The sequence below is a fragment of the Archocentrus centrarchus genome, chromosome 10, assembly GCF_007364275.1.
Source record: "Archocentrus centrarchus isolate MPI-CPG fArcCen1 chromosome 10, fArcCen1, whole genome shotgun sequence".
Classification (NCBI taxonomy): Eukaryota; Metazoa; Chordata; class Actinopteri; order Cichliformes; family Cichlidae; genus Archocentrus; species Archocentrus centrarchus.
This window is the reverse complement of record NC_044355.1, coordinates 16,253,204-16,269,780: the sequence shown is the minus strand read 5'-3', so window position 1 is coordinate 16,269,780 and position 16,577 is coordinate 16,253,204. Positions and strand designations below refer to the sequence as shown.

Sequence of the window (16,577 nt, the reverse complement as noted above, 5' to 3'; positions counted from 1 at the left end):
CCTTCACTTGTACTATGTCTTTCAGTTTTGTCTTTAAATCACTTACTTTCAAATATAATGTGGTACTTACTGAACGAAATTCTGCAGTTGGATGTACCCAGTGATTGAACAACAAACCCCTTAGCACAATAATTTAATTTAATAATGGCGAAAATCTATAGAGGTTTTGACTTTAGTTACTAAGCAGAAGGATGTATTCAACTCTTCTATTTTTATTAGGCTTAATTTTGCTAAGATGTTTCAGTTTGCAGTCTTTTGTACCCGCTTTCTATCAGATTTTGCTCAGTTACATTTATAAACAAGTTACACGTGTTTGTAACTACAGCATAATTCAATCCAGTACAACACATTATTGCTAACGTACCATGCTGCCCCAGCACATGAGATAAAACAGAGTCGACTTAATCAATAGAAAGTGTCTCATCTTTTACCACGAGCTAAGTTGCTTGTTCTTCATGAACTTAAATGTATTTTATAATCCTCAGAACATGCAGCGAGTGTCGCTGTCTACCAACTGAAAACTGTAAAATAGGCTCAAGATCAAACAACTGAGCGTCTCCACCCATAGTTTTCATCCTTATTGTTTGTCACGGTCTGCGCGACTTGAATTACTCGTACATGTACATTTTACTGAGTTTCTGAGAAATGCTAACCACTTCATTCTCTTAGATTTTTCTTATTTTTTGAGAGAGATGGGATATTTTGGGTTTTCAGTGCACCTTGTCTGCAGCTTACTGTTTTTGCATCTCGCAGTAGAGCTGTGCTATGGCGACGTCAGCTATTCTTTTCCCGAGGAAATGAAACGCGGATCAGTGATTGGAAACATAGCCAAGGACCTTGGGCTTCAAATAAGCAGTCTTTTACCTCGGAAGGCTAGGATTATTCTCGAAGGAAACCGTAAACGTTACAGCGAGTTAAACGTTGGTACTGGAGAACTGGTCATTGCTGATAGAATTGATCGAGAGGAGCTATGCGGAGCGAAGGTTTCTTGTAATTTAAAATGTGAACTGGTACTCGAAGATCCACTCGAATCGCACAGGATATCTTTGCAAATTCAGGATGTGAATGACAATCCACCAGTTTTTGTTAAGGATGTCGTTAAATTGGAAATAGGTGAATCGGCTCCTAAAGGTTCTCGCTACAGAATAAATGCTGCACGCGATGCAGACATTGGACAAAACGCTGTTCAGAATTATATTTTACAAAGAAACAATTATTTTTCTCTGACTGTACAAACAAATTCCGTTGGTACAAAATACAGCGAGTTGATTTTAGATAGGGAATTAGATCGCGAAGAACAGCAAGATGTGGCTTTTTTGCTGACAGCCGTTGATGGTGGTAATCCTCAGAGATCAGGAACCGCAGTCATAAAAATCACTATACTGGATGCTAATGATAACGCCCCAGTTTTCAGGCAGCCCATCTATGAGGTTACGCTTCCTGAAAACTCACCTATAGATACAGTAGTTGCAACGGTGAGTGCTATAGATGCAGATGAAGGCGTTAATGGCAAAGTAACATACGAATTCAGCGGAATAACTGATATAGCAAAGGAGTTATTTTCTTTAAATGAAAATACTGGAGAAATTACAGTAGCCAAAAATGTTGACTATGAAGAAGAATCAAAATTTGAACTGCTAATTGAGGGGAAAGATGGTTACGGGCTTTCCACGGAAACAAAAGTTGTAATAGATATAACTGACGCGAATGACAATGCCCCAGTCATCCATATCAATTCATTGGCAAACCCAATACCGGAGAGCGTGTCACCTGGTGCAGAGGTGGGCATCATTCATGTGCAAGATGCAGATTCGGGGAAAAATCAACAGGTTCGGAGCTCCATCCAGCAGGGTGTCCCCTTTAAGTTGGTTCCTTCTATTAAAAACTATTATTCTCTGGTGACCACAGGACAACTGGACCGTGAAATAGTGTCTGATTACAACATTACAATCACAGCCACTGACGAGGGCTCTCCACCTCTGTCCTCCTCTAAAACTGTTCACTTATCTGTAGCTGACATCAACGACAACCCACCTGTGTTTGAGGAACAGTCGTACAGCGCATATGTGAGTGAAAATAACAAACCTGGCTCCACTTTATGTTCCGTTAATGCTCGAGACCCCGACTGGAGACAAAACGGTACAGTGATTTATTCTCTGTTACCTGGTGATGTGAACGGTGCTCCCGTGTCTTCCTATTTGTCTGTGAACGGAGACACGGGGGTGATCCACGCTGTGAGGTCGTTTGATTATGAACAGTTCAGGAGTTTTAAAGTCCACGTGATGGCCAGAGACAACGGTTCTCCTCCTCTCAGCAGCAACGTGACCGTGAGTGTGTTCATCTCGGATGTGAACGACAACTCTCCTCAGATCCTGTACCCCTCCCCGGAGGGCAACTCTTTCATGACTGAGCTTGTCCCCAAAGCTGCACACGGAGGCTCTCTGGTGTCCAAAGTGATAGCGGTGGACGCGGACTCCGGACAGAACGCCTGGCTGTCCTATCATATAGTCAAATCCACTGATCCGGGACTTTTTACTATTGGTCTCCACAGCGGAGAGATCAGGACACAGCGGGACATTTCTGAATCTGACAGCATGAAACAGAACCTGATAGTGTCAGTGAAAGATAACGGACAGCCCTCTCTGTCTGCTACCTGTTCCATGTATTTACTGATTTCTGACAACTTGGCTGAGGTGCCAGAACTGAAAGATCTGTCTCATAGTGACAATTCCAAACTGACCTCTTATCTGATCATAACGCTGGTGTCTGTGTCCACCTTTTTTCTGACCTTCATCATCATCATCTTGGGTTTGAGGTTTTGTCGCAGGAGAAAGCCCAGACTGTTGTTTGACGGAGCAGTTGCCATCCCCAGCGGTTATCTCCCACCTAATTACGCAGACGTTGACGGCACAGGAACTTTACGCAGCACTTACAATTATGACGCGTACCTGACAACAGGTTCTAGAACCAGTGACTTTAAGTTTGTGACATCATACAATGACAACACGTTTCCTGCTGACCAGACTCTGAAGAAAAGTCCATCAGACTTTGCTGAAGCTTTCGGAGAGTCTTTCGACCCCCTCGAGGTAGGGTTTTGTGCTTTTGAATCGGAATCCCTATTTGTGTTTTTTAGACTTCAGCAATGTCAGATCAGTATTGTTGACACTTTTGAATACCAGTGTTAATATCCTGTTTAATGAAAAATGGGTGATATATAGAAAAGGGGGGGGGGGGGGGGGGGATGTTTAACCGAGAATCTGGCATTTCAATTCAAAGTGCCAATTTCAAAGTTAACATTTTACTTTTTTCAAATCCGTTAAAAGGGATAATAATAATAATAATAATAATAATAATAATAATAATAATAATAATAATAATAATAATAATAATAATAATAATAATAATAATAAAGCTTTGTAAACTTTTGGGGATGTGCGTTAATATAGGTACATTCTGTGCCTTGTGGCTAGATGTTACCATGAGTAAACCAGAGTGTCATAAAAGTAGAATGCTTTGTTTGGTTAATTTCTCTTAAAACACTTTAAGACAATTGAAGATACCTTTTCTGCTCATCAAAATGTTCCACATTCTTCCCAATACTGTGTTTGAATGCCACACTTGTTGTTGAGTTATCACTTAAAGTTACTACTGAATACAGGGGTTGGACAATGAAACTGAAACACCTGTCATTTTAGTGTGGGAGGTTTCATGGCTAAATTGGACCAGCCTGGTGGCCAATCTTCATTAACTGCACATTGCACCAGTAAGAGCAGAGTGTGAAGGTTCAATTAGCAGGGTAAGAGCACAGTTTTGCTCAAAATATTGCAATGCACACAACATTATGGGTGACATACCAGAGTTCAAAAGAGGACAAATTGTTGGTGTACGTCTTGCGGGCGCATCTGTGACCAAGACAGCAAGTCTTTGTGATGTATCAAGATGGTATCCAGGGTAATGTCAGCATACCACCAAGAAGAACGAACCACATCCAACAGGATGACGCAAGAGGCAGCTGTCTGAAAGGGATGTTTGGGTGCTAACCTGGATTGTATCCAAAAAACATAAAACCACAGCTGCCCAAATCATGGCAGAATTAAATGTGCACCTCAACTCTCCTGTTTCCACCAAAACTGTCCGTCGGGAGCTCCACAGGGTCAATATACACGGCCGGGCTGCTATAGCCAAACCTTTGGTCACTCGTGTCAATGCCAAACGTCGGTTTCAATGGTGCAAGGAGTGCAAATCTTGGGCTGTGGACAATGTGAAACATGTATTGTTCTCTGATGAGTCCACCTTTAATGTTTTCCCCACATCCAGGAGAATTACGGTGTGGAGAAGTACCAAAGAAGCGTACCACCCAGACTGTTGCATGCCCAGAGTGAAGCATGGGGGTGGATCAGTGATGCTTTGGGCTGCCATATCATGGCATTCTCTTGGCCCAATACTTGTGCTAGATGGGCGCATCACTGCCAAGGACTACCGAACCATTCTGGAGGACCATGTGCATCCAGTGGTTCAAACATTGTATCCTGAAGGCGGTGCCGTGTATCAGGATGACAGTGCACCAATACACACAGCAAGACTGGTGAAAGATTGGTTTGATGAACATGAAAGTGAAGTTGAACATTCCCCATGGCCTGCACAGTCCCCAGATCTAAATATTATTGAGCCACTTTGGGGTGTTTTGGAGGAGCGAGTCAGGAAACGTTCTCATCCACCAGCATCACGTTGTGACCTGGCCACTATCCTGCAAGAAGAATAGCTTAAAATCCCTCTGACCACTGTGCAGGACTTGTATATGTAATTCTCAAGACGAACTGACGTTGTATTGGCCGCAAAAGGAGGCCCTACAGCATATTAATAAATTATTGTGGTCTAAAACCAGGTGTTTCAGTTTCATTGTCCAACCCCTGTACATATTTGATTCAGAATTGCTTCCTAATGACTTTAGAAGTACGATATTTGGTAGACATTAAAATTTGCGTCTGCGGTGGAAAAGATATAGCTTCTATCTAAATAAAATGCTTTCAGCGTGATGAAGTAAGCCTTGCAATTATTTAAATACAGAATATTTATTTACTGGGGTTAGGTTAATTGGCCACTCTAAATTGCCCATAGGTGTGAATGTGAGTGTGAAAGGTTGTTCGTCTCTCTGTGTTGGCCCTGCAACAGGCTGGCGACCTGTTCAGGGTGTACCCTGCCTCTCGCCCTATGACAGCTGGGATAGGCTCCAGCCCCCCCGCGACCCTTAACAGGATGTGCGGAAGCGAATGGATGGATGGATAGAAAATAAATATCCATCCATCCATCCATTCGCTTCCGCACATCCTGTTAAGGGTCGCGGGGGGGCTGGAGCCTATCCCAGCTGTCATAGGGCGAGAGGCAGGGTACACCCTGAACAGGTCGCCAGCCTGTTGCAGGGCCAACACAGAGAGACGAACAACCTTTCACACTCACATTCACACCTATGGGCAATTTAGAGTGGCCAATTAACCTAACCCCAGTAAGTGCATGTCTTTGGCCTGGGGGAGGAAACCGGAGTACCCGGAGGAAACCCACGCAGACACAGGGAGAACATGCAAACTCTATATATTTATTTTATTTATTTTTTTTAATTATTAATATCCTCTCCGTCATGTTATTCTTCAGTACTATTACCGACGCCCAACGGCTCCCTCAAAAAGCCTGCGGAGTACTACTGTTGTTATTTTTATGACCATGATTATATCATAATCGCAAATAAGACCACTATTTGATAATTTTCATATTAATTTTGCAGTGTTGCATATCGTATGAAAGTTTCTACAATTATGGCCCTGGTCCTTTGCAGGCGTTGAATGGTATCTATCCATGGTACTGAAATTAACTTAGTCTTTTTATATTCATGTTCTCATATTTTGAGTTAAGTACATGCTTTACATACATTACGATATAAAACAGAAGCCTCCTGTTTTTAGTTTATGTGAATTTTAGATTTAAATGTAACTGCAGGGCGGGATAGTGTCATGTCGGGCTGTGTGGCTGGAGAGGTTAGACCCGAAATGCAGGACTCAGGCAGAGAGTGAACTTAAAATGGTTTATTTGAGAAACAAAAGGCAACAACGAACCTAAACTGGGACTGGACTGGTGCAAGAACTAAACAGAGGGGGACAGATGGGAACAGGGAGACACACAGCATTAGGAGACATGATGACGACGCGACATAAAACAGATGAAAACTGAGGGCTTAAATATCATGTAATCAGGGCAAGAGGAAACAGCAGGGCACAGCAGGTGAATCAAATGAAACTAATAACAGGCGAAGCAAAACTAAACACAAAGCGCAGGGAACACAAGACTGTCCAAATAAAACAGGAAGTGACTAGACAAGGTACACGCAGACTAGACACGGGGGACTGGCACACAGACATTGGACAGAGACGCAGACTAGTCACAACACTGGGAACAAAACTCAATATAAAAACACAGAAGACCTTCTGTCAAGACAAAAGGACAAAACAGACACAAGACCACAGATGCAGGGGAGACAGGGACAAAGGGAACAAGAACACCAAAACAAACTGGGAAATAACAAGACTTTAGGGAAAACAAAACTAAACACAAAACGGTGGGCATATGGCCCAGGACCATGACAGATATGTTCTGTCTTTTTCCTGACAGTATTCGCATGTTTTAATTCGTTTGTAATGCCAATATTTTGCTTACAGCGTCGCTGTCCACCAGCTTTACTTGGTAGCGTCACATTTTGTTATCCTGTACAGTGTACACATTTCCAGATCACAGTCGATTTTTTATTTATTTCTTAATAATGAAAGCAGCGAAGTGGTAACGTGTTTAGTCAGAATTGCATGCATTGTCCGAAGAAGATTCGGGTAACGGATCATTTTTACTCTACAAGTCTTGCCTATGGTGGATTCCTCTTCGGTTTCAAAGGAAAATGGATAACAAAGCATTTTCAGCGTTTAGTCTCATGACCTTCTTGGGAGTATTTCTACTGGCACTGCAAACGGTCTGTGGAGATGTTGCTTATTCTTTACCCGAGGAGATTAAACGAGGCACGGTTGTTGGAAATGTAGCGAAAGACATAGGACTTGAGATCGGAAAACTGGCTGCTCGAAAGGCTCGTATTGATGTCGACGGGAACAGCAAAGGGTATTTCGATATTCATGCGAGTACTGGAGATGTGATTGTTACCGACAGAATTGACAGAGAGGGCCTTTGTGGCAAAAAATCAACTTGCATTTTAAAACAAGAGCTTGTTTTGGAGGAGCCTTTAGAGCTGCATCGCATTAACTTCCACATTCAAGATATCAACGATAATTCGCCACAATTTAAAAAGAATAGGATCAAATTTGAAATAAGAGAATCAGCTGGCAAAGGGAGTCTGTATCGTTTAGATGAAGCCCATGATGCTGATATCGGACCAAACGCAATCCAGGGATATAGTATTGACGCAAATGAATATTTCCGATTGAATGTTATTGAAAAAGGTGTAGGAGGAAAATACAGTGAGTTAGTCCTAGAAAAGGAGCTGGATAGAGAACAAAAACAAGAGCTAACGATTGTGCTTGTTGCAACAGACGGGGGCACGCCCCAGCAATCGGGTACTGCTGTTATTCATGTTAGCGTGCTGGATGCCAATGATAACGCTCCAGCGTTCAGTCAGGCAGTTTATAAAGCCAGTATGCCCGAAAACTCCCCGTTAGACACGGTTGTGATCACAGTAAGAGCGACTGATGCAGACGAAGGAGTCAATGGAGAAGTGACGTATGAATTTGATCACATTTCAGATGAAAACCATGACATGTTTTCTCTTGATCAGACAAACGGTGAAGTGAGAGTAAGTGGGTCACTAGATTACGAGCAGGTGCCTTCATATGAAATGCAAATTACAGCCAAGGATGGTCTTGGGTTGGTCTCATCTTGTACCTTAATAATTGACATTACAGATGTCAATGATAATGCCCCCATAATGTATATAAAGTCCTTAAAAAATCCAGTACCAGAAAATTCGCCACCTGGTACAGAGGTTGGCATCATTAACGTGCAGGACAGAGACGCTGAGAGTAACGGACAGGTCCGCACCTTCATCCAGCAGGGTGTCCCCTTTAAGTTGGTTCTTTCTATTAAAAACTATTATTCTCTGGTGACCACAGGACAACTGGACCGTGAACTAGTGCCTGATTACAACATTACAATCACAGCCACTGACGAGGGCTCTCCACCTCTGTCCTCCTCTAAAACTGTCCAATTATCTTTAGCTGATATAAATGACAACCCACCTGTGTTCGAGGGACAGTCGTACAGTGCATATGTGAGTGAAAATAACAAACCTGGCTCCACTTTATGTTCCGTTACTGCTCGAGACCCCGACTGGAGACAAAACGGTACAGTGATTTATTCTCTGATACCTGGTGATGTGAACGGTGCCCCGGTGTCCTCCTATCTGTCTGTGAACGGAGACACGGGGGTGATCCACGCTGTGAGGTCGTTTGATTATGAACAGTTCAGGAGTTTTAAAGTCCACGTGATGGCCAGAGACAACGGTTCTCCTCCTCTCAGCAGCAACGTGACCGTGAGTGTGTTCATCTCGGATGTGAACGACAACTCTCCTCAGATCCTGTACCCCTCCCCGGAGGGCAACTCTTTCATGACTGAGCTTGTCCCCAAAGCTGCACACGGAGGCTCTCTGGTGTCCAAAGTGATAGCGGTGGACGCGGACTCCGGACAGAACGCCTGGCTGTCCTATCATATAGTCAAATCCACTGATCCGGGACTTTTTACTATTGGTCTCCACAGCGGAGAGATCAGGACACAGCGGGACATTTCTGAATCTGACAGCATGAAACAGAACCTGATCATAGCAGTGAAAGATAATGGGCAGCCCTCCCTGTCTGCTACCTGTTCCATGTATTTACTGATTTCTGACAACTTGGCTGAGGTGCCAGAACTGAAGGATCTATCTCATAGTGACAACAATTCCAAACTGACCTCTTATCTGATCATAACGCTGGTGTCTGTGTCCACCTTTTTTCTGACCTTCATCATCATCATCCTGGGTTTGAGGTTCTGTCGGAGGAGACAGCCCAGGCTGTTGTTTGACGGAGCAGTTGCCATCCCCAGTGGTTATCTCCCTCCTAATTACACAGACGTTGATGGCATAGGAACTTTACGCAGCACTTACAATTATGATGCCTACCTGACAACAGGTTCTAGAACCAGTGACTTTAAGTTTGTGACAACATACAATGACAACACGCTGCCTGCTGACCAGACTCTGAAGAAAAGTCCATCAAACTTTGCTGAAGCTTTTGGAGATTCTCTGGAGCCTATAGAGGTAGGCAGTGGTGCTTTTGATCCAAAGTCAAGGCTCTTGTTTGCATTTCTTCTAGTCTTTCCAATTTCTTTCAACTTTGTTTCCATACTCTAAAACCACTGACAATAACCAGTTTATTGGAGTAGGCCAATACTGAAATGAAGGCACACTACAGTTCTGAAATTAGTCTTTAATTCAAAACTACCCATTTTAAATGTCTAAATTGACCCTTTTTAGTGTCTTTTAAAATTGAAAACTTGTTGAAAGGTCTGTAAGTTAATCTGGGACATGCAGCTACATACAGCTTCTATTTTGTCTCCCTTCTGGCTGGACTGTTTCATACATAAGAACAAATGGATCCTACTGTAAAAATATAGGATCATTTGTCTAGAAGTGCTTGCAGTGCATCTGTGATAACACCTCATGTATACTCATCTAAATGGTAAAATGGTAAATGGACTAGTTCTTACATAGTGCTTTTCTACTCTGAGCTCTCAACACACTTTATACAACAGGTTTGCATTTACCCATTCACACATACTCATAAATGCACTGTTTTCTACTTCAATGTGCTTTCTATTTAACATTCACACACATTAACACTCCAATGGTTGCATTGGAGAGTCACTTGGGGTTCAGTATCTTGCCCAAAGATACTTTGGCATGCAGACTGGAGCAGCCAGGAATTTAACCACCAACCTTCCAATTAGCAGATGACCTACTCTATCTCCTGAGCCACAGCCAAATGCTCATCTAACTTGTCAGTGCTGCCTGCGAACATCACACTGCTTTTTGATTTCTCCTTTAAAGTTACTACTGAATGTAAATCACATTCAGAATGGCTTCATACTCACCTAAGATGTATGACATTTGGTTGACATTAGCACTTGCATTTGTCATTTGTTACACCTACAGTATGCTGTCTGCTGATCAGATTCTGAGGAAAGGCCCATCAGAGTTTGTCAAATATTTTGTTAGTCAGAGGATTCCCTAGAAGTAAGCCCCTATTACTGTATGTTTTTGTGATTGGTGACGAGGCATTCCCTTTTGAATTGAACTCATACATACATATACACATTTCATATAACCTTTAAAATGGTTCATTTGAATATTGCTCAGGTATCAATTTACACTGCTTATTAATTTGCTGTCAAAGTTTTGTTTGTCCTCTCTGCCCAGTAAGTAAACAATTTATAAGACATGTTTTGATTATGTGTTCACATTAGAGTCTTGTTTGCTAATGCAACTTTGACACACATCTGAGAAGAATCATTCTTAAGTTACTGGATATTTGATCTTGAATTCTGAGTCTTTGTGGCATAATGTTCTCCATTAAAGTTTTAGTAGTGAAGATTATTCCTATTCTTCACTGTACTTTATGTATTTTTAATGCATTCTGAACAGCATGTTAAGTTTTTGTAAGATTTTACAAATATGGATCCGTTGTCTATCTATTATTATTTAAATGTTATTTGTTCATGATTTGTGGATCTGGGGCTTTTCTTTTTCTGCATAGATGATATATATATATATATCTTTTTTTTTTTTTTTTTTTTTCAATTTCCTGCTTACAAATGACATCCACATACATCCAGAATCCATTTTGGGGCAGAGCTCTGCTATCCACATGGATTACTTTTATAACCAAACAGTGGTCATATAACTGAGCCTGGGTCATACATTTAAGTATTGTAGCATTGTGGTATAGGCTTCAGAAACATTGAATTTTCTTGACAATGGTCTTCATACTGTTGCAGTATTGTAGTAATAACTAATGTTCATAGTAAATTTTTATGGCTAGTTTTTATGCTTTTCCAATTTAAAACCCCTACATGCAGAGTATTAGCTTTGTGACACCAGCTGCATAAAAGTTCAGACCTTTGAGGTTGCAATGAGTAGAATCTTGCAAAGTCATTTCTTTATCAGTGGTGTTACCTGACTTTGTGTAAAGTCTCAGTTGCCACCTAATGGAGTAATCAAAGAAGTTTTTGCCTTGGTGCTCAGTGATGCAAACATGAATTATAAATCCCTGAATTGGACTGGCCTTGTTAAATAATATTTTGGTGTTGTGAAATACTTTTATAAACATCTAAGTTAAGATGTTACAGCAATATCTTGTCCAGTAGTAATATTTTTATTATTAACAGCAAAGAAAAAACAAAAGTTGTCTTCACTTACACCTGACCTGCAGACATTAATTTACTGCTTAATGCTTAGTGTTTTTACACTGTATTGCCAAAAGTAATCGTTCATTTGCCTCCACACTCATATGAACTTTAGTGACATCCCATTCTTAATAGTGTTTAATATGATGTTGGCCCGCCCTTTGCAGCTATAACAGCTTCAACTCTTTGTATACTGAATATAGTGTGTTCTTGTCATTAACCCTTAATCTATTTAGTTTTGGTTCATGGCAGACATTTTTATTTTTTTTCCACTTAATAAGAAGCTCTGTTTATATGATGTCAGTTGTGATGGCTGGTTTACTTTTGGAACTGAGAAGCTGCTAAAGTTTTGGGTTTTCTTTTGCAGTATTACACATGGATTTGTCTTAGAGACCGCTGTCTCCTGCCTCGGAAACTGTAATGGCGCGACTGTATACGGCCTGCTGTCAGTCGCTGAGGACTGTGTTTGTGTTTGTGTTCATGTTGTGTTTAACTGTCATTCAAAATAGCAGCTCTCTATTGGTGTACGACCGCGAAACTCTCCTAGATCTACGATCTTCTGTCAGGAACCAAGTGGAGTTTTATAAAGATGGACAGCAAACTTTGCCTCCCTTTCTATCGGGGATACCTGCTTACCTTCGCATCGCCCCGATGCCACTTCCCAGGAAGAAACGCCACCGCCGCCGGGGAAAACGCAGCGGTAGGCTGGTAAAATTAAAGGTCTACTTAATGCATTTCCCTCGAAATCAGCTGGATAACAACATAGTGGTTCACCATTCATTTCACTGTCGGATAGCGTCCGTGGATACCTGGCCCATACCTGTTGTTTGCCCGGATTGGTTTGGCCAGCTTCGCCGCCCCTGTCATCCTCGCCCCCGGCAGCGCGGAGTGAATCCGGATAACTTACGGCCTCTCTGCCGGGCCGCCGGACCTGCCAACGTTTCGGCTCCGCCAGCTGTTCTTAAATTTGGCCTGGTGAATGCTAGGTCGCTATCTAACAAAACGTATATCCTTAAGGATTTTTTTCATTTCCAGTAGATTAGATTTTCTCTGCATCACGGAGACTTGGGTGAATGTTGGTGAGTCTAGCGTTTTCTTTGAACTTTTGCCATTAGATTGCTGTTACTTCAACTCCGGGCGGGCGTCAAGCCGAGGAGGAGGAACAGCTTCTTTCTATAAGAATGTTCACAGATGTAAACAGCTCTCAGGACTATTCTCTTTCTCCAGCTTTGAGTTTCATCTGTTTTAACTTGGTCACTCCTGTCCTGTACTGTGCGCAGTAATCTATAGACCACCCAAATACAATAAGGATTTCTTAAATGAATTCTCTGAATTTCTGGCTGAAATTATGCCTAGATAGGATCAAGTCCTTATTGTTGGGGATTTTAATATACATGTGTGCTGTCCTGGAAAACCCTTGGCTAAGGACTTTCAAAGCCTTATTGACTCTTTTAATTTTATGCAGTGTGTGGCTGGACCCACACAAGAAAATGGACACACTCTAGACCTCGTCCTATCTTTTGGATTGACTGTTTCTAATGTGAGGATTTGTGATGCAGTGTTTTCAGATCACATGCCTGTGTTGTTTGATATTTCCCTGCCTGGAAATACTCTCAAACCTCGTACTCCTGCTCAGCTAGCGCGCATGATCAACCCTTCTACTGCTGATCGTTTTTCAGCTGTCTTTAATCAGAACTGTGTTATTCCTGAAGCTGTGTGCCATGATACAGACACACTCAGTTCTTGGTTTCTTTCCACTTGTCAGTCTGTACTAGATGCCGTGGCTCCATTAAAGCCTAGGCAGTCAAAACCTAAGTCTGAGCCTTGGCTGGATGAAACAACTCGTGCTATTAGGCGTAGAAAAGCTGAACGAAAGTGGAAGAAAGACAAGCTCCAGGTTTCATTTCAAATCATGAAGGACTGCTGGTATTGCTATCAGGCAGCCGTGAGAGACGCTAGAAGGAAATATTTGTCAAACGTCATTAGATCAAACTGCAATAAGCCTCATATATTGTTTAAAACTGTAGATGCTGTTCTTGGTGTCCCACAGAGTGTCTGCATTGAACTTCATCTGAGACATGTGAAAACTTTCTAAACTTCTTTGTGAACAAGGTGGCTAATGTGAGAGCTCAGATATTGTCCTGTGCTGTTGACACATCATTCACTGTTCCCTGCTCTGCTGTTTTCTATCAGTTTGAGCCTGTGACTTTACCTTTTTTGTATGAGGTTGTTGGTCATATGAAGCCCTCTGGGTCCCCTACAGATGTAGTCCCTCCACAACTATTTAAAGAGGTTGTTACCACTTTGGGGCCATCTGTTCTTGCTGTTATTAACAGCAGTTTGTCCTCAGGTGTTGTTCCAAAAGACTGGAAGCATGCAACAGTGCAACCTCCGATTAAAAAGGCTGGCTTGGATCCTACTGTGCTTTCAAACTTTAGACCAATTTCCAAGCTACCTTTTCTCTCAAAAATTTTGGAAAAATTGTTTATATACAGTTAAAAGAGTTTTTAGAGTCAAATGACATTTTTGAGGTTTTTCAGTCCGGTTTTAAGCCCTTCCATAGCACAGAATCTGTACTATTAAAGGTTTTTAATGACATTCTTTTAGCTACAAACTCTGGGGATTATGTTATCCTAGTTTTACTGGATTTAACAGCGGCCTTTGATACAGTGGATCACAGTATTTTACTCTTTCATTTAGAGCATTGTGCAGGCATTCATGGCGCTGCCCTTAGTTGGCTGAGGTTCTACCTGGCTGAGAGAACATTTTGTGTCAGTCTTGACAGTTTTAAGTCTTCATGCTCTCCTCTGCTGTGTGGGATACCCCAGGGTTCCATCCTTGGACCACTGCTATTCTCATTGTATCTTCTCCCCTTGGGTTCCATTTTTAGAAAGCACAAATGTGCTTTCCATTTTTATGCTGATGACAGTCAGGTGTATGTCCCCTTAAAACAAAAAGACTCTTACTCTGTAAAATCTCTGATTAAGTGCCTTGATGAAGTTAACCCTCCTGTTGTCCTCATTTTCTGTATACACCCCGTGTCCTCCGGGTCAAAATGACCCGTCTTCACTAAATCCCAATATAAGCAGCTTAATTGAATTTTAAACACCAAATTTCATCTTGCATATTGTCATTCACCACAAAATGTGTGAATACCTGAGTTTTCCCTCTTCACTTGAATTTCTATATTTCTCTTCACTTGAATTTCTATGACCTTTCTAAAGAAAAAAATGTGCAAAAAGGAGTTTTGAATGCATTTTTATTCATCCCAATGACTCAGTTTCTGTTTTTTTGTCCAGTGAACAATTTAAGACAATGTACAATGCAAAAATATAAAAATAACATAAACCAATCAACTAATTAGGTGAAGAGGTGAAGAAATTTTCACATGTCACATTGTGACCCCTCAGTCCCTCTGTCACATCAAGCACAACTCGCATGCCCTGGTTCTTCTCTGGGCATCCACTGGTCAGCTTCTTAGTATAGACTTGCATTTTCCAAGCATAGCTTGATTTGGCATCACAAACCACCCATGACTTGATCCCATATTTTGCTGGCTTGTCACTTTTATTACAAATATGAAAACAGATTACCTCTAAATGGAACCGGTTGCTCATCCACTGTTACGTCAGGCCCTGGATTGTAGAAGTAGGGCAGCCGCTCCACCTACTTGTCCCATACCTCTCTTTTGGCTGCAAGTTTGTCTGTCACACGTCTTGCTGGTCTTGATTCACGGTCATCAAATTGTAGCAGTCTTGAGTAGGTGTGAAGGAGTTTGAGTGGCATCGTGGCTTGGAAAATTGGCCTTCCACTCTCTACATCCCATAGACTAGCTGCAGCCTCACCTCGGGACCTGTATTCACCTGCTAAGATTAGCAGCCCTAAGTAGGCCTGCAGGTCAGTCTCATCCATCTTTTTCCAGCTGTCTCCATATTTGCGAAAACCTTCCAGATTTGTCATCTCCAGGTTTCTTTTTTCTGTTGCTGGTGTGAAAAACAGGTAGAATGTAGAGACAATGTCATGGGCGTGAGAAACGGCATACCTTGTCGGTCCTGGGGTCATCTTTATGACATTTTGTTCTGCATGTCTGCCGTGTTGGTCATATGCTGCTGAGGACCATGTTATTTTGCCATTTTTTGAAAGGAAAGTCTCTCTTTCAGCTTTAGGGTTTTCTTCTTCTTCTGAAGATGATTCATCATGCTCTGGGTTGTATTCCTCCCCATCTTCTTCTTCGGATACATCCTCCACTTCCTCTTCTGAATCAGAGTTGTCTTGCTGGACATCTGAGAAAATCAGCTCTATAGCCTCTTCAATGTTATAACGCACACTCATGGCTTCAGCACAGACAGAATTCGGGATCCTGTTATCTGCAGCACATTTATAACCTCTGGAAATAAACAGGTGGTCTTTTGAAGTCTGCGAGAACACCTCCTGATTTGCCTTGTTTACTTCTGCTACTGATTGATCAGAGACACAACTAAACCACTGTAACATTCTGTGGTTTCTAAATAACTCTGTGACCTTGATTTCAACTCTATTTGCCTCACGGGTCATTTTGACCCGAAGACCACCTTTGTAACTTTTTTTGTATAGCTTACATGGAAATGTGAATAAAAGCAACATTTCACTTTTTCTACTGTTGGGGCCAATCTAGGAAAAGTCATAAAATTTCAAGTTAAAAAAATAGCATTTAGTGGATTTTGGGGGGGGGGGTTTAACACAGTGGCGGGTCATTTTGACCCGAGGACAACAGGAGGGTTAAAACCTGGATGGCACTAAACTTTCTTCATTTTAACGACAAGAAGACAGAGGTTTTGGTTGTTAGTCCTGGTACTACTGGTGGGTCCTCTCCTGTAGATCTGGGGCCTGTAACACAATACACAAAACCTACTTTTACTAACCTGGGTGTCAGAATGGACAGTGTTTTTAACCTAGATAAGCAGATCAGTGCAGTGGTGAAGTCCAGCTTTTTAAAACTCAGACAATTAGCTAAGGTCAAACAGATCTTCTCAAAACAGGACTTTGAAATCGTAATCCATGCACTCATTACATCACAACTGGATTACTGTAACTCTCTTTATTATGGGGTTTCCCGT

General features: G+C 41.8%; 2 protein-coding genes across 6 annotated transcripts in view; both read left to right on the top strand.

Moving 5' to 3' along the window:
• The window catches only part of LOC115786625 (protocadherin gamma-C5-like), a 365,072-nt gene that overhangs the window by 54,922 nt on the left and 293,573 nt on the right, over positions 1-16,577 (top strand). The window lies entirely within an intron of this gene.
• On the top strand, positions 603-12,373 carry LOC115787080 (protocadherin beta-16-like). The gene is made up of 4 exons (XM_030739651.1): positions 603-3,086; positions 7,046-7,172; positions 8,001-9,337; positions 12,278-12,373. The coding sequence occupies exons 1-4, from the start codon at positions 693-695 to the stop codon at positions 12,371-12,373; spliced, it is 3,954 nt and encodes a 1,317-aa protein (XP_030595511.1). The 5' UTR covers positions 603-692.